The sequence below is a fragment of the Pleurodeles waltl genome, chromosome 9, assembly GCF_031143425.1.
Source record: "Pleurodeles waltl isolate 20211129_DDA chromosome 9, aPleWal1.hap1.20221129, whole genome shotgun sequence".
Classification (NCBI taxonomy): domain Eukaryota; kingdom Metazoa; phylum Chordata; class Amphibia; order Caudata; family Salamandridae; genus Pleurodeles; species Pleurodeles waltl.
Window position 1 is genome coordinate 278,490,371 of NC_090448.1, and position 24,475 is coordinate 278,514,845.

Sequence of the window (24,475 nt, forward strand, 5' to 3'; positions counted from 1 at the left end):
TTACGCTGGCTTTGTGTCTGTGTTGATTTTCCAGGTTCCTGTGTCAGTGGCTATGATGACACCTCAAGTGATCACTCCCCAGCAGATGCAACAGATACTCCAGCAGCAAGTGCTTAATCCTCAGCAGCTCCAGGTCCTGCTTCAGCAGCAGCAGGCACTCATGCTTCAACAGGTAATGTCCTTCTACGAGTTCGCATCTTAGTCGACACATCTGCTTATCGGTAGCAGGAATGAAGTATCTTTATTTATGTCAATCATATTGATATGCCTCGTTTTATATTTTTTGCTATATCCAAGTCTGAGTTGCATATGTAAAGGCTCTGTTGAAAGTTGAAGAATTCCAGATTCGGGCTATTAAGCTGTGGGGCATAGCAGAAGCACCTAGCAGTTAATACAGGGCACAAAAGCTGCAGTGCCTTAGGAAGATTGGAATCCCTGCGGGTGCAAGAAAAATATGTGTATATTAATCCAGTGTAGCATGAAGGGTCCAAGAGCATGCTGAATCTATGAATCGGTGATTGGGCAAAACAAATAACCAATGGAAGGGTCACCATGAAAATTCCTGTCGTGAAAAGTAAGAGTTGGACCATGTGGCACTGACGTGGTAATGGGGATATGGATGATATGGTGGGACATTTCTTCACCATCCATGCACAAAAAGAGACCACCCGCACATCTTTAGAAATTGTCCTGGTTTGATAACATTACTAGTGTTGACATTTCAAGGATTCGTCCCCCAGTTTCACTACTTTAAATTACCTTGTTCATCATCTAAATGTATATGGTTTATTTGAGTACTTCGAACAGTGTCCCCACTCTCAGAATTCGTCTCACAGACACGTGCTGTGGGAGTGCAAGATTAACATTGTTTTACATTGTCTACTAACCTAACAGTGCATATCCTTTCCTACTCTGATCATACAGTAAGAAAGGATGTGTACACGTGGGTTGATTTTGTTTCTAATGACAGAGCATCTGCACAGAGAGGTTTCCTTTTACTTCTGTTATATATCACTGTGACATGAACTTCTTGCGGGAAAGTCTTGTGGAAATCTTAATCTTTGGCACCATGCGAAGTTGATTTAGAATTTGTGTTTAAGTAAGAAGGGTGCCCTTTCTCTTTGGATTCGTTATGTATTTATTGGACATGTCTATTTTAGTAAAATTGGTGTAACCATTGTCATTGTCGCATCCACAGAAATTCCTACTCCAATATCACTGCTTAGCAGATAGTACAGTGTTTATATAGATTTTTCCCACTCTAGCATACACTACTTTCAGAAGAAAGGGTCCTGCACCTGTGTGTATACTCTTGAACCCAAATAAAGTGTTGATTATCTTGGAGAAACTATGTGGCAACACTGGACACTATGAAGAGACTTAACCATTGTTTTCTAATATACTTCATGACTGGCAGGGCATTTTCCCAACTCTTTTGGGTGGTACTTCTGCTATGAGCCACCCACGCTGATGTGATCTATTCCCCTTTATCGTTTGCCCTTTCCCATCTCCTCACATTGTCTTTCCCATTTCATTGAAGGATTTGGTGCAGTGGTAGCTTGAAATTTCATTGCATGATTTTTGGCTCACTGTAGTGGCCGACAGCTTCCTGTGGTGAGGGTGAAGGTAATTGTTAGGATTGAGTACTTTGTATGTTTTTTCTTATACACAGTTTTGAAACTCCTCTTATTCATTTCATAGCTCCAGGGTTATTGTGTTACAGGTTTTGTGTGGATAAAGGGAAAACGTGTGCATCTCTGTGAACTTTGAACCCAAAATATCTGTGCAATAAAGTAATCATCTTTGGAAACTTTATTGATTTGAATATGGCAGAGAGAGGCACTTAATAAATATGAACACTTTCAGTGCTGAACAAAACAATGACTGGGCATAGATTAATGTTAGTTCGACTGCTTTTCTTTTCTAGAAATGACTCTTGGGTTTGCCTTTGTCCTCTGAGGATTCTGCATTTTCATTAATGTGTCTGCCATCAATCTGGCCATCTGTTCCCTGGCCATTAGACCAGGGTTAAGTGACTCACTATGTTTAAGACTTCTGCCCCAAAATATTTGCTTTGATGGAACAAATAAAGACCCCTCTTGTATCAAAGGTTCCTCCATGTTTTACTGCATTTGTTAGGTATGAAATACATTTTGTACAAGATTCTTAATGTTCTTTTTCGGTGCCTGACACTGAAAATGGGTTGTGTATGATTAGGACAGACTGCCTGATTTGTAAAGATTTCGAATGATTTTAGACCATTGTCAACCTGATAGGTTTGTGTTTTGTTGTCTCCATGTGCTGTTGCTGTTTTCGTAATAATTATAAACTACCGTGTACCAGTCCTTGAAATGGCAAAATAGAGTGCAGGTAAACTGTACCATCGTATACTTGCTTCTAAGAAGTGCTGTTACTCTCCAATTAAAAGTGGTACACATCTGCTGAGAAGTGCAGGTGCCTTCCCTCCCAAAATGAAGAAGTGCGGGTACTTAGTGCTTGACGGTGCACTGCCGTGTGCAGTTGATCAGACTCTACGTTGGGATCCACACTTCAGACACTGAATGCATCTTGAAACTACAAAATACATTTTTACCCCGAATCTCGATTTCAAGAGAAACTTTGTAAAAGCCGGTTACACGTCAAGTCCCCGCCATAGCTGGTTGTTGGCATATCCCCCGTCAAGCGAGTGTGCCGCTAAGCTGAGCACTTAAATTCGCGCCTCCACTGGTGTACCGTATTTGTAGTTATCAAACACTGTGTACCATGACTCTCACAAGTTTTCAATGTTTCACAACCACAATTCACCAGGGTCCCTTCACAAGAGCATTTTGTCTTTTTTGTTACACTCAAAGGTCACACCTCCACTTAGTTTGTGTGGAAAATGCTATTTGTCTTCAGTTCATTTTGTTGATTACTTCTGAAATGATAATGCCAAGAAAAATCATTGTGTGCTGAATGTATTGGCTGAATGGTCAGATTACTACAGATAAAAGGGTGTGTGTGTGTGTTTTCCTGTCCCACCTACCTTACCTTGTCTATTGCACCTAAAATGTTATATTATTGTCTTCTCCATTGCTTCTCTCACCCCTTTTTCTTGTTTGTATGCAGCAGCAGCTTCAAGAGTTTTATAAGAAACAACAGGAACAATTGCAGATACAACTTCTACAGCAACAGCATGTCGGAAAACAACCAAAAGAGGTACAGATCCCTGTTTAATTGTCTGTGAAGCTGCACATCCCCTTGGATGAGCGAGTGCCTTGTACAAATGGTCAAGTTTCTTAATGTTTCTCTGTATGGGCACAGTGGCCCTAGAAAACACAGATACCAAAGCATCTTATTAAGTTCTCAAACAAATGATTCATTATTAAAAGACATTCCAATTGTTCTCTTGCTCAGTGCGGTTGTAGCATTTTTAAAATATTGTGCCAGCTTTTATAATTTTTTACATAAGGTCATATCTTCACATTTCGTCACGTGTCTCATAAATCATAGTTTTTTTTTGTTTTTTTACCGTACCAGCATGAGCGTTCAACAACAACAGCTGCCGAGGAACCAAAAATGTGGTACATAATTTAAAACAGGCACAACAGAGTCAAATGCCTCGTGCAAAGGGAAAACACCCCTTTAGATTTTTTTTTTTGTTTTTTTTTGCGAGGCTACTGTGAACTCTAATACATGTAGTTGTCTTTTCCTCATCTTCTGTAACCAAAGTCCTGTTTCACAAGACTGCATGTTTCTAAGTTATGTGTATTGTTTGCTAAAATTTGCCACTTAATATATTTTTGTGATCTTTCTCATTGCTGCAAATCAACCCTAAGCTCTACTTTAAAGTACTCTCTGTTGCTAGGGTTTTCAGTTACTCTGCTCAGCATCATTCCCTCTAGTAGTACATTGAAATTACATCCCCTCTTGTATTTTGGTTCCACTTCCATGTAATTCTTAATTGTATACCTCAAGTGAGCTCTCGGAATCTGGTTGTCTCAAATGTCAGTGTGATAATGACTTTATCAAATACTTATAGCTAATATAGTACTGAACCAGTCTTGTGTCTTGCGGCCAGAAACACTGATGAGTTGTTTTTAAGGTGCAATTTCGGACATGCAGCGCCTCATTTGCTTTTGTGTACCACTTGCTTACTGCATGCTGTTTTTTGCACCCGATTCTTTTGATTCATTAGATGTAAAGTATGTAAAGCAGTTCTCAGGCTGCCTCAAAGTGCTGTGCAGTGGAGAGGATGGGAGGGTTGTAAAACGGCTTGTATCTCATCAGGAGGTACAGTTTTATTGCTGTATATTAGTTGCTGAATCCTGGGAGTCTGTCTAGTTGGCTTGGCCAGAGAGGGGAGGATTGTGCGCCAGGAGGCTAGAGACCCTTGCAGTAGGGAGTGGTAGATCACCGTAAGAAGAGCACTGTGTGACCGGGAGAATCGCAGTTGGGTATGAATGGAACCAGAAAAGCAGAATTTATAGATATGGCCTGCATGATCAGTCTTGGGAGCATAGTATCTTAATAAAATCAGAAAAACAGCTGTCTTAATTTCAGAAAGTGATATGCTTAAAAATAGGCCACTATTCTGGATTTCACCATTCCCCCCCCCCTATTCGGCTAAGTCCTACAAAAAGGGAGATTAAAAGTATGCAGAATGTAAATCGAAAAGGGCTAACTATAATTAAAATGGAAATGGGGCAGAGAGGTAAGGCATGCAATTGGGAGATATCACTGCGCAAAATGCGGCCGGCTTTGTTTTGCTGCCTGTTTTTCTAATTCTGGAGGGCTTGCTCATCAGTGGCAGTTCAACGCGCGTTAATGACTCCGGGATGCAGGCATCACTCAGGACAAAGAAATGATTATTGTGCGGTCAAAAGAAGTTCAAAGACGAGAAGGGAATTTCAGTTTTTTCCCTTGGAGATCCGCGTTCAAGAGCATATAAATTAAGCCAAATGTTAAAAACCACAGTCTGAAAGCTGACTTCAAAGTCGCAACTCCCTAATTAATGAACTGCAAGCTTCAGTTTGGACAAGTGGTGGTTTGATGCGCCCATAAATCAACCTGACAGGTCCTTCTTCACAGCCTCAGACAGTGCTTGTCATTGAGTCACATCAGATGTAAACAAAGCGGGGGGAAAAGGCGGGCTCTGGAGGAGGGCAATTGATCAACCGCATTGGTGAGCACCAACTTTTGAAGCACATTATGCATGATCACAGGAAATGGCGGTAGCCTCGAGAGGCTTCCTCCTTCTGCTCTCGCTTTTTCAAATCTGATTTCTAACATCCTTCAAACGGGAGAATAAGAATTATAGAGCGCCTCCCCTGTGGCTTGCAGCCAATAACCCCCTGTTGTTATTTTGTGCTTCCTTCCTTTCAGAGGCGTCAAAATGTTTTTTTTTTTTTTTTTTTTAAAGGTCTTTAACTCTATATTTGAAGGCGCGCAACAAAGGGCTGCCACTGTCATTCTAACCCGCAACCAGGGAGTGCAGTTTTTTTCTCCCCCTTATGTTGCCTCTTCCCATTAATCTCTCATCTGGTTATAGTTGTGACATGGTTTGGAGTGACAAGGTTTACTCTTCTAAACTGGGGACCTCAGGCAGGTGGAAGTTTTAAAGGTTGATGATACTTTTAGTGTTGAGAGGAGTTGTTGGCTCTTTAACAGCATTTTAACACAATTTCATACAAGATGATTCCTCTTACGTCTTACACGCGTTAAATAGGTTTTTAATCACTACACCAAACTTGGGATGGTATTGTGGTGCGCACACAGCTTTAATCATGTATTCGTCTTTAATTGTGAGGAAAGAACACATTTGTGAATGTAATCATTCATTTCCTACATTAAGGATGTGATGACTAATGTTTAGCACAATAATTCGGGAACTGAATCATCCCCTCTCTAAGAGAGTGAGTCATTGTGTTAATGCAATAAATGCACATTCAGTCATGGCCCGCCCAGGGCACTTTGTGTACTCTAGTGAAGAGGTTGGACAGCTTCTACTTTGTAGAAAGAAATAGCGTTCAGATCTTGTTGTGCAGCAACACTTTTTGTGCGTTCTGCCCATCTCCCACATAATGTTGAGAAAAGAGTTTAGTTCAGCCTCTTGGATCAATCGAAGAGGCCTATGTTCATGGAGCAATGTGCGTGGATGGTTTTATGACTGTACTAATCTATGATCAATCACAGTTCACACAGCAGTGTGAGTTTCTCTGGAAATGGTCATGGTGAAGAGAATGTGACATGAATGTTTCAGCCAGGCTTTTGAGGCTTAAAGGACCCCAAAACATTTACCTGTGTTGAGGCTGGAGAACTAAATACATGTGCAGATTAATTTTAGTCCAGAATTATTTATAGACTCTTGCAGAGGTGCTGCTAAACATGGGGCCACTTGTCCTAGTTCGTTATGCTTTATTTTCCTTGAAGCTTTGTTGACTGTTGTGACCCTGCCACTGAGAGACTATGTAGAGATGTCAGTGCAGTGGTTGTGCAGCAGTACGTAACCTGTGGTTTGTGGCATGTGACCTGAAAGAACACAAAAGTAGATTTTTGTATGCCCACCATGTAGATTTTGCAAATTTTTTCAACATGCTTTTTTGTTATTCCTCTGCTCTGTAGTTCTTGGTGGCAGTTGGGATGCCAATTGCATCTGTAATGGAGAATGGTGAATGGGGTGAATTCAAAACATCTTGGGATCCTACATTAAGGACTTGAGGAAACTATGGCTGTCAGTTAAACATTAAGAAATGTTTGATTGGGTTTCTGATTTTATTTATTTATGTTTTATGGCCAAGTGTTTTTGTTTTTTGAGTGGACAGAGGAAGAATCTGGTAGCAGATTGAACCAGCGCTTGACATTTTGTGGTGCGCTTTACCGCAGTGCCTCAAAGGCATTTACCCATTTTAGGGACCTTCTGTTTCTCCAGTTTAGTTTCCATCACTGAAACCTTAGAAGCTGTTCATCTTGAAACTTTTCTCCAAAAAGTGAACCTGTTTCAGTGAAGCGTGTGGGGGTATCTGTCACGTAACAGTCCCCTGTGCGTTGACGTGTAGAAGATGGGCAAGATGAAAAGAAAGGTGACTCCTCCTTTGACCCCTGGTGCTCTTCTGGATGGATGGCAGAACCTTGAGTACACCTTAATAACGTAGGTAGAGCAAGCCCCTGTATCCAGAAAAAGTTCCCCCAAAATAGGCAGCACCCTGTGCCTGGCTGCATTTATCAAGCAGTGCAAATAAGCATGCCTATCTGAGTAATGCACTGACTGTGCCATCCCAAAAAAGTCAAATTCTCACCCATGCGGTGGCACAAAGTGAACAGCACCGGATGTATTCACAGTGAGGCCATTGCCATTATAGTAAATTTAGAAAACATGTGTCAGGCACACAATCACTAGCCTGTTCAGCTCTGCATCATGATGGGGGTCTCGGTCTAGGTGTTCCAGAGTGTTAATGGAGGAAGATTTTGTAGCTACAATTGTTGATCACTTGTTTTGGTTCTCTGATGCTGGTAGTGCGTGCAGAATGGCGAATAGGTATTTCAAAATGGCCTTTCCGATCTAATGACATTGGGGAGCCAGTGGGTGAATGTTATGACCAGAGATTTTGCCTTTAGTGTGGGTTGGTTCAGTATAATGTGTTGTCTGATATTTTTTTTTTTTTGAAAGGTTAGTTAGATGTCTATTGTTTTATTTGCCACTGCGTTTCCCAAGATGTTTACATTTCCTGGAAACATGTTTAAAGGCTAAAGAGTAGTGTGATGAGGAATGAGAATATGATTCTTGGAGCCACACGGCCGTATACCACGTTGAAAGTGGTTGTTTGGAGGTACGGGTGGTGGTAGATGAATTACAAGGTATTCAGAGGAATGGAAAGTGAAGATTTTCTAGGGTGTTTAAGGACACAAGGATTTGTGGATAGCACAGGTCCTGAAGTATTATCTTATATGACTAAAATGTTATGCACTATATGTAACCCGCACAAACAAAGATTGTCTAGGAAGTGACTGTATGGTTGTTAGGGTAAATGATTATTCCTGAATAACCCACCTAGGATTAGAGACACATTTCGATCTGAATCCATGTTTCTACCTTGTAATCCAGATATTTAGCCATTATTTTTCTCTTTGTGTGTGAGTTCTGGGTTTTCTTGAATTCTAGGTTGTATGACCTTTCACTTATTCATCCATATGACACCATTCTTTAATGGAAACATTTGCCAAATCAGTAAGACACCCCAATAACTCCCTACAATGTTACTTATTGCAACACAAAACCTTGTGTGGTGCCACCAGAACAATTTGGACCCATACCTGCTTTGACAGAGTAATATGTACTTACTTTACAAGGATAAATAAAATGAGCTATAGGCGAGCTGAAGGAAAAAATGGCATGTGTTAAATATGATGATTGTGGTCCCAAATTCTAAAACATCAAGTGGGGCACTGACAAAAATAAATAAAAAGGCCAAGATATATTGGCATGCTGAATTATGACACTTAAGCTAAAAAACATATTGGAAGGTGGATGTGTGCTAATAAATGCAATTGGACCAATACAATTTCAAAGTCTGCAGTCATTGGTGGCAGAGTTGACTGGGTTGTTTGCTGTTGCAGAGACAAGCTACAATGTGCTAATTGATTTAGGACATAGACAAGCTGTGATATGGCCTATTCGGATAGAATGGGGTGGTTAGAGCCGGTGTGTATATCCACTTGAAGTGATCCATCTTTGAATCAATTCTTTAAATTATTGGAAGTGCTTAATGCACTGAGGGGCAGAACCACTGTGCAAAGATCCACCGGTGAACTGAATAGGCCTTTTCATGTGCGCCTGTAAAGGGCAGTTATAAAGTGTGCCCACGGCAGATACGCAAACAACATAAAAAGCACATAGCAGTATGATGTTTTAGGCAGATGGTTAACGTCTATATTTTAGAGGCATAAGGAAAGAAAGCAGCCATTTAATTTATTATTTTGTTTGGAAAACTAATAGGAACGAGCAAAGGCAGGCCTGTAGAAGGGCAAGGTGCATCAGGAAAGGTAACCTCGTGGGTAAATTCACATTGCAAAAAATATACAGATCTGCCTGGGAAAGAGACCTGCCCTTTCTAAAGATATTTGTGCAGGAGTGGAATCGTTAATTTGAGGGAGTAAAACCTGCAGAAGGCCAGAAAAACGTAAATGTGTGCACTAATTGTCTGCCTGTGAATAAAATGGAGAGAGGTGAGTCCTCGCTAATTAACAGGGTCGTGGTAAAGCTTTGAAACACTTGGGACGAATGAGGCAGTGGAACTTAGTTGAGTGTGCCCAGAATATTGAAGGAGTGCCGATGTGAGCACCAATATTAACTCAGATTGATAATTTATCACGAGAAAGAAGATAAAACTGGGTACAGGGAGGCATCGTCTCTTTAAGGGTCTTAAATCGTGACGCCATCAGTCCCCAAATGAATAGAGCCAGCTATAAATTAATAATAGTCAATGCCTCAAAATAAATAGAGTACAAAATATGGAAAACATAGGTACATTCTTTCACAAGGGAAAGTCTTGTTGGACCTATTTTAGTTGTTATGGGGCCGTGGGGACCGGGGTGTAATTAGAAGCATAATCAAACTTAGGGAGACGACGAGCAAAAACAATGACCGGCAAAATCAATAGATCGGGCTTTGGAAGTTTGCAATTGCATTTATTTTGCAAGCGTTTGCAACAGCCATGTAAAGTTTAAAAATAATAAAAAATATGTTGTGGATTGGAACATTGCAAAGTGATGGAATGTGAAATTTATAAAGGTGGGGGATGTGCAAAGGTGTTTGAGAACATTTGGGAGGGATGGGAGGTGACTGCTGAAGATGAACCTGGGTGAATCGGAAATGTAATCAAGGATAATGTGGAGTAGGCAAATGTGAAATCAGGAACGCTCTGTAGACGCATGAGTTGAAAGGTTGTGGGGAGGGAACAGAAATGTGGGCTATGGGAAAAGACTTAACTATATCACAATGTATTATGCTTGATTGGCAACATGTGGGGGTGTCAAAAAATTGGTATTGACGAACCAATGTTTATGATGTATGTTGAAACATGTAAAACTGCATTAAAAATACTTACAAAAAAAGAAAATGTCAGGCACAGAGGCATGCACATTTATTTCCAAGGAAAAGTTAAAAAATGAATTAAAAGAAATGTATGATATGAAAGCAGAAATAAAAGCATAGAGTTTCATATCATACCTAGCAATTATGTAGATTTCTTAGCTGGCAGATTTTGAAAACAATATTCCATCATTCTCAGTGTAGTGAGTCCAGTGGCTGAAGTGGGCTAGCCCAATGGCACATGCTGTAGCAGCCAAAAGCGACATCTAAAAAACACTTAAAACAGTGAACATAGATGGCTCACCAAAACCCCCTGTATATATGGGTGTATATGTATATTCACAGAAAAACAAAGGTTACATTCATGTTATAGTTAGGAAATAGATTTTTTTTTTAACTCATAGAATTTCACTTCGAAAAACCAAAGCTTACAGGCTCGCATTTTAAATGTACCAAACCAAAGAAATTCACCAGTTACAGTTAGAGTTATCGCAAGTAACTATAGACCATGATTTGCCTTTCTGCAAAATTAGATGTAATTCCGTTGAGCGGTTCAGCATGTAGTCGTGTCTAAAAACTGCAAAATCCCAATAAACATTGTATGGGGAAAATGCATTTTCAGTGGACATAATATTGAAAGAAACGTAATTCTACATCTAGGAAGGACTGAAACGAGCACATCTGATAGATATTTCTGAAATGCAAGTTAAAAGCTGAATCCCATGTAAGGATCTGTTTTAAGAACAGGTGAATACATTGACTGGAAATATCTGTCATCAATTCTATCCTTTTAGTACCACGCTACATAGCAGTAGTTTCAGCATTACACTAGTGTTTCGCTTTGGACTCTGTCTATTCGCATCCTCCTGAAAGTTATCTTTTAGAGATTTTTATTTTTGAAGCTGGTCTATAAAATCTTAATAGTAACACATGTACACCCCAAAATTCAACCTAGCGTATGTGAAGCTGGTTTTTCCTATGACATTTTGCAATGTTGTCTTAATACATAGTTCACACAAGCCACTAAGTGAATATTGCTTCGTTTTAGTATAGAATGCATCACGCAGATTATCAGGTCCTCATTTCACCACAGCTTAAAAGGTTAGGTAGAGATAAAGATCAAATCGTTTATACTGGTAGTGTCTAGGTGTACCACTGAGCGTCCTCCCTTGAATTATGACTTGTTTTCAGTCCTGGTGCTATTCAAAGTAGTAACATGTCTGGACACCTTGTTCACAACATGTCTGGGCACCTTGTTCGCCTTCCTTATTTAGGGCCATCTCAGTCCAAGTGTAACGGAGTAAGAAAGTGTGTGTAGTAAAGTGGCTAAATGTGCAATTAAATTTTTAAATCACAGTAAATGTCAAGGAATGTTAAATTGGAGGCAAAAAATTAAATTAGTATCCCCCAGATTGATTTGTGGGAGAAAAGCAGGTGCATCAAACAAAATATAGAATGGGTGATGTGTGGCATCAGTTGAATTTAGAAACGCTCCAACTTTCCTATTAAAATTATTTTTTATTTATTTTTGTTTGCAAATTAAGTAAAATGTGTTATCATTTATGTATGTATTTTGAATGCTTTTATATGTATTTTTGTGTGTATTGTTTTGCGTTTCATATCATTGACAACGTTTAGGCCAGGGTCCCCGGCTTCCAATAATGACTCAGTAAGGGGGGGGCGGTTCCAGAAATGATAAAGAGGGAGTCCATCGAAGTCAAAAGGTTGGGAACCGTTAATTGTGTGGAATGTTTCACTGTAGCTGTGTAATGAATATACTGATATGACATATCTCGTAGTCCATTCTATTGTTAGACCTATCTCATAGCATTGTAGGACTTCTTAATATTTTCCATACCGGTGCTGGGACATTACCATTAATTTACTGATCTATCATTGTTCTATCCCAAAGTAAGGTTTGCAGTTTGTTCATTTAATGATGAATAAGTGTAAAGGGGAGAATGGCCCTCTCACCAGATGATTTTCAAAGTTGGGCTCATTCTTGATTCTATCATATTTTCTTAAGGACAACTTGTTCTCGTTCTCTTAGAAGAGAGAAGGTATGCATACCAGCTCATTTTTCAAGAGGGTTTGTGCCCTTAGTTAAGAAGTACCTTGGACCAGAGGCATAAATACGTTTTTAGCCGGTGAGGAACCCCCACGCTTTACCAGAGTCCACTAACCAAGATTGTGGGTACTGTTAGCTTCGAAAACTCCAGCTCCAATGGAAAGATTTGGTGCAGGGAGGAGATGGGATTAATGTCATGTAGTGAATTATTCAGTGGTTCTGACACTTTGTTGTTCTAGTGACTGCGACAGAGCCCTGTATTTCTAGCTGGATATCAAGAGAGTAAAGACTACTCTTATGACTTTGGTCATTAATCTTTTTGTTTTTAGCAGAAGCATTGGAGTAACTTGTTCATGTTTTAATAAATTCCTTACATACAGTTCGTAACTGCTTACATAGTTGTACCATTCGTTGATGTCAATCACTTTCCACTACCTGGTTTATTACTTAGTAAAACAGTTTAGAAATTTTTTTCTCCAGTTTACCAGCATATTTCTATTATTTTTTCTCAGGGCTGCTACAGTAATTGTCCTCGACCCTTGCCCTGATCAAGACTTCCAAAGTAATTATTGAGGGGATGGAAACCTTAGCCAGATTTGCTTGTATGAAATTTGTTTTATAGCCTGATTCTGCAAAAAAACATTTTTCTGACTTATTCTAGACTGCTCAGCCAAAACATTTTTATCCTTGTTTCATGAGATTTTGGGGTACCCCAGATGTGTCTTGAGTTTCCTTCTTCCTTTGAGCACTACACATGCACCGACAGAATTAGACATAGCACCTTTGGGGCAGTGTGTTCTAAAAGTCTTCTTTTGACGTGCTTAATTCTTTTTTTAAAGTACAATCACTGCATTCCTGTTTCTGCCAGTCACCAGTGTAATCATTGTTACATAATACTATCACACAACTAACTCTGTAAATTGAATTCCTGAAAGATTTAGTTCTGTTAGTGCTGATAGGTGCCAGGTTATGAGATATTCTAAAGAGTTTTGTGTAAATTTGGCAGTCCAGGTCCCTAGCGATGTTGTGCGGGCACTTTTGCCCATATGTAAAAATGTCCTTAATTTTTCCCCTGCATACGTTTTTCACTGGAGCATTCTGCAGCAGAGGAATTACCATTTGTGTGACGTGTAGCTTGGAGTTGGGAGTTGCTTTGGGAGAACTTATGCTAATAAAGGAAATGTCACCACAGCTTTTTAAATGATTTTACATTACCACCCTCATTCCCCTCAATGTCATTCTTGTGGATGTAGGTGGACAACTGCCATATTGCAAAGTGATATCCAGGCACCAGTGTGTTATAGCACCTTTTTCAGTGATTCCGGGCAGATGACTGGGCTGTCATTATTCTCAGTTCAATAAAATGAATACCGTTCCGTTGGCACATAGGACTATCTGCTACTTTGCACGGTTTTGTGAGTGCTTAAACTCCTGCACTATCTTTGAAATGGATGTAGTGTGAATTTCGGTGCTGACGGAGAAATGCTCTCTTTGCTTCATGTTAAAGAATTTTAAATAAACACATTTGATATATGCTAGTGATCGGTTTCACTGTCACATATTCTTTTATATCACAACTTAAAGCTGTAGGAAGTGGTATATTGTATAAAACAAGTGCATTTGTGTGTGTACTTACCCTATACCTGATGTTTAACTCGTGTCCTCTAAAATCAAGCAAGGCAGAGCGTTGAAAAAGTGTGACTGCTTGTCATCCAGAGATTATTAGAGTTTATGTTAGGCAAAAGGGAGTAGCCTCAGAAAGGAAAACAGACCTTTGACAGTGGCTTTAGGGAGGGGATCAAAAACGCAAGCATTATCAGGATATTTCAGCATTTTCACGCTAACTGCTGACCTGACAGCAGGACTGCACAGAGACCTTTTTTGTATGCATTCAATTGTGAGAAGTAAACAAACTGACTTGTATCCTGTGTTTGGTAACTGGGTGGGGAGCACACTTTGGCAAGGCATGTTGCTTTTAAATTCTTTCTTGGACAATGGGCCTTGTATACTTTTATATCCTGGCTTTTCAAACATAGAGCGCTGGTGGGAGCTTTGTTCGGCCTGGCCCTGAAGACAATGCAATTTGGTTTGTTTTAAAACTGATTGCCTTTAAATGCAAATTTAAATCCACACGCCCAGGAATAAAAACTGGGCGTCTGACTCAAAAGTGGCGGCCATTCACGCACATCTTCAGCATAAATCCAGAGATGTCCAGTGTCTTCTATTGTTTTACATTTTTTTTTAATCAAAGCTATATTTGTAACTGCTAGAGAGAGCTTGAAGGCCAACACATATGCGGTGAATGGATCTTTGAAATGGATGTAGGGTGAATTTCGGTGCTGAAGAAATGCTCTCTCTTTGCTTCATGTTAAAGTATTTTAAATAAACACATTTGATATAGGCTAGTGATCGGTTTCACTGTCACATATTCTTCTCAGGGACACTTCACAGTCGGTAGGACCTAAAATATCACCAAATACAAATTACTCATGTGCACACAATAAATGGAATGGGTAAATCAGAACAATGTTTACTCTTTTCATACAAGGGATAACATACCCACTGAGGTACCTTATAAAGGATGTTGTAATTCACCGAGGAGTTCCTTTACAAGGTTATGAACCTCCTAAGTGACTTTTGCTCTATCCCTATGATGTACAGCATGGGATTCTTTATCCTACAAAATACATGGTCGCACCATCACCTTTCCCAAGAACCATTTAAATCTTATCTCTTTCATATCGAAGAGAGAGCCTGTTTGCAAACATAAAGAATAAAGATAGGTCCTCTAGGACAATATTAAACACATTAAAACCCTGTTACATATTTGTTACAAAAGCACACTAGAATCAGTTTAATACAGGTCAGATTTTTAAATAGAGCAGCAGTAGCTCTCAGTGTGTAGAAACATACAGAAATATTCTAACTTTTCTATAATTATTCAAGGAATGCAGAAAATAAACGTCTTATTTCTGCTTGCCACTGTAAGCTAGAAAGATAGATCAGAAGAAAGAAAACCATCATACAATGATCATTGCTTTAAACAACTGTATTACTTATGCTCCATAACCTGACCTGCCTTTCACCTGACTGCTGGCTCTGGCAGCAGGTATTTGAATGTCAGAACTCAAGTGTAATAAGTTATTACACTTGAGTTCTGATGTCTTTTCTTTATAATCGGTCAGCAAGTAAGTCACATGTCGCTGATGATAAAGAAATTAGAGATGGTCCTTTGTATAGGGATTTCCGAATTCCAATCCATTTACTAAATATTTATATTTAATGTTTGAGGAAATATATGAACTTTCAGCTATTTAAACCGCCTTTAAATAAGCAGTTGCACTTACAAGTGAAATATGTAAAGGTGTCCTTGAGCAATTACTGATTCTCATATCACACAATTCACCTTTGCTTCAGGTTGCTTTTTGCTCACAGTAGTTAGACCTTCAAAGCATGTTTTGGAAGGGACTGCTGCTCATGAGACTAATGTCAAAGCACAAGGTGAAGAATTATTTTGTGGTCTTTTGGCTCCAAAGTTGAGTGTTGGATTTATTAGCATTGTGACTTTATAGAACACTATGAATAAACCAAGGCTGATGAACCTCGATTATTTCTCCCCTGTGGTTTTCAGTAGACTGTAGCTTCAGTTTGAAGCAGGGATATGTGCAATGTAGGTTCAAGAGGGTCACATCGATGCCAGGGTTCGAGAGTATCCATCTGGGTACAATTACATACATTGAATCTAAAATGGAAGTCACTTTCATTTCCACTTCCGAAAATGTAGTGTGCATTCAAGCCCATACATGGGATGCCCTTGCTTAAATTGACATATCATTAAGACATTTTAGATTTTGTGTTAAATAAATAAAGTGATGTTATGTTTGTTCACCCTTATGCTCTGTTGGAAAGCAGCCTTATCGAAAATAGTCATTAAAACCTTTTGACAGTAGGAATTTGGAGTACTGTACACAGGAAAAAAACAATCGAGGGTGAGATTTACATTTTCGCCTCAACTTACTTGTACATTTGTTGTTGTCGGTTTGCAAATATTCCTAGAAGCTCATCTGGAAATCTCGACCAGGTGCAGATTTACAATCTTTCTACTTGGACCGTCATGAAACATGCCATGGGTCCGCATTTTCCCTTTGCAGAGATTTTACATAGCATGAATTTTAGCACAGGGATAATCGAGTACGCTCTGCAAATCCATATATTTGTTTTTCCCTTCTCTCCTCAGTTTGGCGAGGGGAGAACATTTTCCTTTGTGGAGAAAGCCCTTCTCGCACAACCCTACCAAATGTGATCAGATCTGATTCCATTCATCCTATAAGGATGCAAGGTATCTGCTTTTAGAGGAAGGGTAGCAAGCCATTCTTGATTCTGGTGGATATACATGTAACGTTAAAGTTTTTAAAAAAGGCTCAATCAATGGCTGCTGATAAGTTACTCTGGGCCAGTATGTATGAAGAGGAGGAGCTGGGCAGCTCCTATTCAGATACTTTATGAAAATTCTGAAATTGGAGTCAGCATTAATAAAAAATATATATATCCTGAATGTGAGCCAAAAGCTGGCGGACAAAGTTAAGAAAGTCTTTAATTGGGATTTGTTTGGATAGTGTTGCTGCTTTGCAGTATTTTGCTCGGAGCCTCGTATTTATTTACAATAATGCCACAAATTTGCTTAGCAGTAGCGACCAACTAATGACTCTTAATGTTTAGTAGCTTTCGTGGTGCTCTTAATTTATTGGGGAAATCTGGTGAACGATGTCACAATGACTCTCAAAACCCAAGCAAAAGCTATCAACAAAGCAACATTCAGGAATGCCTGTTGTTGGTAATTGTTAGACATGGAGGACTGGATTAAGAGCATATTTTTTCTGTACTCTCAAGTAGTTGCTTTAGCGGTGCGTGCCCTTTGCAGACTAGGTAGGTCACGCATGGGTTGTCCTCCGCTTCCTCAGGTAGAAGAGCAGCGATGCTGCATGCGAGTCTGTCACTGGAAACCAGAAAACTGTGAGGTGGAGAGAATTTTATGTCTCAAAAACTCGTTTCAAATGCCTCTCACCCAAGCAACTTCAAACCAAATTTTCCAACTTTTTAGGTTGAGCGCACAAACGCCCTGGCCTGTTGTAATCTCTCTGGGTTTTTAACCACGTCCACCGCACGCCCATCACTATCACTCATTCATAGGCTTGCCTTTCAAAAATTCTTTATCATTCGTAAATGCTTTACATTTGTCCCTCCTTGGGGCAGTTTTGTTACTGCCCTGGCCATGGACTCTGTTACATGGATAATTGCACGTTTGCCGATACTTTTGACTGCGAGCAAACTTTTTCCTTTTGTGTGTTGCCTTCGCGCTCATGCTCATGGAGGCCGTGGTGCTTTGAATCGTCCCGCTTATGTCAATTGTTTTACTTTTCATTTTCAATTTATGCGGGCAAGAAAAGTCCAGTTAGGAATTTACAACGCTGATAGCTCTAACTCGAGAAAACGCAAGACCCATTGCATTGCAAATGCTTGTTTTTAAAGTGATTAGTAATGCCACCTGAAAGTAGACTCTTCTGTTCAACAGAGTGCTGAAAGCTGAAGCACTGCCAAAAAGGGGGCGGAACAGCACTGTCCTTATTTAAGGTTAAATGAATAAGTTAGCCTCCCGTTGTCCTATATTTCTTTTGAATTTGTGAGAATATAGGCATCAGTGCTTTGAATTTTTCACTACTGTTTATCTGTGTCTACTGTGTGACCCTTCTAGAGGCTTGAGGAGAATTGTAAGCAAAGATGATTTGTGTCTTGACTTTTGATGCACAAAACTGTGTGTCGTTTGGAAGTAAAAGCTAACTATACCAGAAAAAAACTAATGCTTTCCGAAGATTAACATCAAATGATAACATAGCTAAGTGGACAAAGATTTCAAATCTATAAAGACTTTCGAATGTACCGAAGCCTCTTAAATAACACCGCGTTCGAGTTAATGTTGGTTTCAGGCACAAAATAGTTAATTTGTGTTCTTATTCCTGGTAGGAGCAGCACCTTGATAGAGTTCTTGGCAGAAAAGAGGTGCTGGATAATTTTCTTCTATTTATTGTATTTCTGCTGTGCATTATCTTTCTATCATTCAGGTAATTGCAGAGGAAATCTACCTTAATATGTTTTGGCTCGCCGGAGGAACTGCCAGAGTCTGGTGCAATAGGCATCTGATGTTTCACACAACACAAGTTATTGTTTGACCAACAACTGAAACAGAGGTGTATCAAAAGGCAAACCTTTTCATGGGTTTAGGGAAAGAAAAATGATACAACGTGAGATGTGATTGGCGGCGAGACCATACAACTTCCGCAGCTCACGCCAAGCGCAGGCGTCTGATGTTGCGCGCTGTAAGGGCTCCCTCCTCAAATAAGGTGTTGTTCACTAAATTATGAATGTGTGTAATTAAAATCTAGTGGCTGGTTCCATGAAAGATTTACAATGTTATTTCATCGTTTGTCATGGCTAATTAACAATATTAGATGAAGTTTTTCTTCTCCAAAGGTCTGATTTTTTTCTAATTTATTTGTGTCAGAAGTGATAAACAGAGCACTTAGACTACTTCTCTGTGTTAAGGCTGCGAGAGATGCATGCCGTCACATCATGTCTCCGAGGGAGCAGGTTCTAATCCAGTTAAAGTATCTTGTGATAGTGAGAACACCTATAAATTTGTATGGGCCCAATTGCTGCCATATATACGGTTTTGACAAATAGCCTCCCGTGTAGTCTTGGTTCCACCTCAAGCTTCTTTCTTCCCTCACCCTTTATTTCTCCCTTCTCCAATCATCACAGTTTTATCATCCTTCTCTTCCTCTCCTCGTTCCTTTTTTCCACTTTAACTCTCTTGCTCTGGGTCAAATTCCGATGATCAGCAAGCCACCGTTGCCAAAAATCGACGTCAGTGCCCCCGACTTAACACCATGGGCACAGGGCAAGTACTGGTAGAGCAGCCACTCTGTTCAGAATTGTAATCACTATTCTGTCGATCAGGATTTAGAAAATGCATTGAATCTTCTTTTTCATGTCTTGCTTCGTGCCGAAGAGATCCCGCTCTGTGCTACATGGGCACTTTCTGATCACTTTTTAAATGTTGGACAATTTGTTAGAAATGGTTTTAGTTTTAGAATAATATAGTAAAGCAATAAGTGTTCAGCAGACCTTGCACAGTGGTGAGTCTCTAAATGGATGCTAGGTATCCTAACCAGTAGCCTTCGACTTTTATTGAGTCAAATGTGCGTAGTTGAACGTGTGAACAGTTCGTTTTCAGTCGCTGGGTTCAGTACTGGGGAGGGGTGTCGGCTGTTTCCACGCTGTGGTGTGAGTTCTAGCACACCCATAGACCGTTGCTGCGTCAAGCCTGTTTGGTCAGATTCTCCATACATGAGGTTGTGTCTTGGCCTAGATGGTTGCTAGTGGCCGGACCCTTTTCAACTGGGAATGTGCCCTAACAGTGGGTAAAACTACTGAAAGGATACTTGGAGATTGTGGGAAAGGGTGCAACACTAGCTCTCGGGCCACCTTTAGCTGTAGTTTGCATGGGACGTATATGATCTTACAGTTTGTTTTGTTTTGGTAGGCCTACCATTGTAGCTAAAGTAAACTGAAGCCAGGTACACTAATGAATGAATACATCTTGGTAGTGGGAGATTCAGGAGTGCTATTCATAGACCAGCACAGCAGTGTATCACTAACATATTTGTTTCTGGGCATTTTCCTTCAGCAGCAGCATCAGCAGCAGCAGCAACAGCAGCAACAACAGGTCGCAACACAGCAGTTGGCCTTCCAGCAGCAGCTCTTACAGATGCAACAGCTGCAGCAACAGCACCTCCTCAGTCTGCAGCGGCAAGGCCTGCTAACGATTCAGCCGGGGCAGTCTGCCCTTCCTTTGCAGTCTCTTTCTCAAGGTATCGTGACAAAGTACACCTTCCATCTACTCTAATCCTAGGATGTTTGTAGTTACCCGCTTGTAATTCCACACTCCCTTGAAAAGATTATAAACTCTAGTGAGTTCCACAATTGGGCCAAGGTGTTGCCTTTTCTTGCTGCTTTGGTTGTTATCGGTTGATGCCTTCTTCACAATGACTGTGTAAAGTTCTGGTACCAAAAACCACTGTTAATTATTCCAGAACAATTATTCCAGTGTCAATATAAACACACGAAAGAGTTCATAAAACAAGATGCGCTTAGGTGCAGTATTTGTTTTCAAGCTGTAGAAATGTTAGAACAAGAATTAATGAAACTTTTCGTATACTTTTGGAGGGAAACATCCCTAACATCTATAATGCTCTTTCTGAATCCGTCTGAAAGAATCTCCCTCTCTGCTCTTGTAAGGCTGCTCATTAAGTGAAATTTTTTAAGTCGATCAGTTAACATACCCAAAGAGGGCCACTGAGAGATGAGAAAACACGCTCACATGCAGTGGAAAAAGGGGTGCCACCATACATGAAGAGTAACCTGTGCAATAAGATAGTTATCAAGCAGTCCTGCCACAAACCACAATGTAGGTGCTTACTTAAAATGAGAAATGAACCTGAATTTGTGCCAAATAACTCCAAAATGTGCGCTAATGTGCTTTCAAATGCTGGATCTAATAGGGCAAGAAAAGAACAGGAGGTAGGTCTTAAGCTTCAGAAGAGACTTACTTTAGAATAATTTGAGAATGTATGTCTATCTGAATAAAGCTATGTTATGACAGATGTTGGTAGTTTGGAACTGATGTCATTGTGAGATTTAAATCCACTTTATGCTTGTTTGAACATAGTCACCTGGGTATTGAGAAGCAAGGACAAAAAGGTTGAACAACTGTGTTTGCCTCGGATCCTGTGATACCTTGGCTCCTAAAATTGAGTTCCACAAATGGTGATCTGTCATCGTTCCCCAGAACATACATTTTTAAACCTGTGCCTGCAATTTCCTTACCAATGATTGAGGCACTTGTACTAAAAGAAACGCGCCTGGTAAAAACTCATTGCTGTCAAACACTTTATTAAATTAACCACTAATAACAATTCATTTTACAAATGCAGTCACATTGAAGAGTGGGACATGTGGTTTTGAGGTGTCTTAAATGGGTGGCGCTCTTTAGGTAGTTCAGTGCTTCCACATGATTCATGTGCGTTTATGACAAGATTGTAACTTTCACAATTGCTTCTCTGGAGTAGAGCGAGATTTATTTTTTGCTCTACATAATTAGCGCATCCTCCAATGTTATAATCACATAATCATTGCTATTTTTCATGTTGACATAAACATAATTTGGATGCATCTTTCCCTAAAGGACGCAAGGCATTTTTTTCCCTCACTCCCCTCCCCTCAGTCCTCTCTACATTACATTGAAAACCTCAGAAATTGCATCTCTTGTCGGGTAAACATGTTTTCAAGTAATTGCAATGTGTAAATCCTGTTCCTGAGATTAGCATACAGTAGCTTGTGGTGTAACAAACACATAAGGAAACAATTCGCACCCCACACTCCTCACCCCGGGATACCATGAGTGGCTCATACCCATGAAACCCTAAAGCTACTTTCTGTCGCATAGCTCAGCTAACCTATGGGCTACACTGATCCACAGGCTCTAGATTCAATTTTCTGAGCTCTTCCTAAAATAAAACATATCGACCTGGATATTTTGATTAGTTGTATTGTTTTCAGTTGTGCAGCAACCCTCAGACATTACTGCAATCCCGCTTTGTGTCCCTGTACCTTATTTTCCTTCTTCTTTCTCTCCTTTTATCTCTTCTAATACATTGTGGCCACCTTTAAGTGATCTTTATAATGCACGCGTCTTACTGGCTGAGTGGACATCTGGTGTATGCTGTTGTATCCAATAAGAAGGGCCATACAATAGAGTCCGAGAGAACAGACAATAAAGCCTGTGTCCTTCATGATCTGCTGGACGCGCCTATGGCGCATGCAACCGGGTCTTGTGCCAACCTGAGTAAGAGTGGCTGACACCCACCAAGGAGTATTTGCTGCTCGTGCCCGTTTCTATATATACTAATTAGGACGCAAACCAGAGAGTATCAATCCTAGCCAAAGTGAAATGAATCATTGGCATATTATGTAAAACTCTGTGGGCATTATGGCAACCGTGAATCTAGACCAAGATCCCTGAGTCTGAGGGTTTAGCCGCGAGTGCCCAGACATGCCTAAAGTTAGCCAGCCTTTCAATACGGGTCTGTCCCACTGGAACTGCATCTTTTTTTATGAGGATTTTAGCACTAATAGGTCTCTGCTCCAGTGACAGCTTTCAATTTTTTGTTAATAAATGATTAGTCACCACACTTCAGCCTGTGATTTGAATCAAGTACTTTCTTGTGTGAGTGCCACAAATGGATATTTTCGGACTTTCAGGCCCATTTATTTACCATTAAATACAAGAGATGTCCATCGTGCTCCTACAAGCAGTGGACGAGAGACTGCTGGTGCTAAAATAAGATACTGGGCCATGGAATGTTTGACTGTCAGTAAAAGTACCTTGTTGTCTCTTGTGTGAGCGGGTTCTGTATGTAAGCATCCATATCCGTGGGCGCTAGAAGTGGGTCATCTAAAAGCAGAGAGTCACAAAAGCATAGGGAGTGCTCTGCAAGTCATAATGGTTCACAGCCCCCCTCTCTAGCAACCCTTCAATGACACTAGTGGCAATATCCCAGCAGACTTTCCTATTTATAGTTATTTTTGTGTTATCTATCACATGATATTTTATTTAGGCCGCATAAAGATTCTCTTAGGCTAATATTCTGCTTTCTGTAACACACTTCTTTTTGGTGGAAGTCTGCTGTGCATCTGTCTGGTGTGAAGGTGTACACATGGTTGTTTATCAATTCTATACCTGATTATGCATCACTTATACATATAGGTGTTGACTTGCACGGTCTGATAACAGTGTGATGTCAGCAGTAGACAGGTCTGCCCACCATTGTTTCAGATGAGTAAGCTGTGGTGTAGGGGTCAGCCACATTCACAGGTAATTGTTAGCGCGGAGACATCCCTGTCAAGCATGCCGGTTAAAAATACATCCCCTACTGTCACTTTGCAAGGTGCTAGAAAATAATAGTCCAGATGCAGCAAACAGGACACCGTGTTCTGCGGCGACCTTTCCCATTGTTTAATTCTGCTCCGAGCTTCCATTGCGGCAGACAAAGGATAATTGAATTTTCCTCTGGACTAAATGCATTTTAGGGATACCACTGCTCAAAATGCAATCCATTTCCCTTTTATAATAAAAGGGACATTGGGCTTTGGCGCAAATGACGTGTCCGCGCTCCCAGATCTCTCAGTACACGCCACCGCCCAGGAATCTCTCTGAACTGATGAAGTATTTCAATATGTTTTATGAGGAATTGACAGCAAAGACTGGCTGTTTTTGTTAATACCCGTCTCGGAAAGGAGGGGAAGGTTATTGGTCTGTCGTGCAATAATTTACTCCTCTTTGATATGCAAACGATCTCAGTGAATATATAAAATCCTATCAGGCTCATTTCACAGTTCTTAACCACTCAGATTCTCTGGAGTCTATCGCCTCATTAGACCACTGCTCGCCAAAGCTGGCATAATTAAAATCTTTAACAGTTTAGCAAAGTAAAGATGTTGGGCTGATCACGTTGAGATGATTATCTGTCCATTGTATTCCAAATGACAAAAATAAATTAAATTTAGGCCCTGGTATTGCTTATTGTGCGTTTCTAATGAAGTTAGTATGAATAATTTTTATTTTTGGGGTGCAGTATCGCTGGAGCTACTGGCTGTGAAAAGCGTGAAAAGTGTTTTATTTCTCGATAGACGGTGAGCACCCGTTGAATGGTAATGAAAAATGTAATGCCTTTGTTGTTTCTCTGTTATTGCCAAGAGTGATACCAGTCTGGGTGATTGCCACATTTTAGGCTCTTTGGTTTGATCTCTTTGGATGTGGTGATTTCTTCCCTTTTGTAAAGTCACCACCTTTTGAAACTAAACCCCCCAGCTACTAAAATAAGTATCTCTTGTCGAGCTTGTTTTTATTTCGAGAGACGTGTGTCCCAGTGGGGAAGTGTAATAACCTTGGGGGAAGGTTTAAGTCAATGGCAAGAACAATGAGTCTTAGCTCAGTCTCTTAGCACATTCTGTGATCTTGGACAACCTCTTTATCACTTACTGCCTGTGATGTTGCTGTGTTTGAGAGCCTGCTGAGTGTCTACTCTGCACATTCATTGCTGGACTCCCCTTGCACCCGTTTCGAGGATGACTCGGTGATGAGGCTGCATTGATTTCATGTTTGTTCGTTCCCACAAATAACATTCGTGTAATTTGTGAGTCGAGTTCATCCTGAACTTGGG

General features: G+C 40.2%; 1 protein-coding gene across 21 annotated transcripts in view; it reads left to right on the forward strand.

Moving 5' to 3' along the window:
- FOXP1 (forkhead box P1) overlaps nucleotides 1–24,475 on the forward strand; it is a 767,794-nt gene that overhangs the window by 640,574 nt on the left and 102,745 nt on the right. For 14 of the 21 annotated variants that reach the window (XM_069206714.1, XM_069206716.1, XM_069206706.1 and 11 more), the window contains 3 exons: nucleotides 35–172; nucleotides 3,109–3,198; nucleotides 19,882–20,065. In XM_069206714.1, the coding sequence (XP_069062815.1) occupies nucleotides 35–172; nucleotides 3,109–3,198; nucleotides 19,882–20,065 (412 nt within the window). The remainder of the gene's footprint in view (nucleotides 1–34; nucleotides 173–3,108; nucleotides 3,199–19,881; nucleotides 20,066–24,475) is intronic. The other 7 variants (XM_069206709.1, XM_069206717.1, XM_069206723.1 and 4 more) reach the window with 3 other exon arrangements.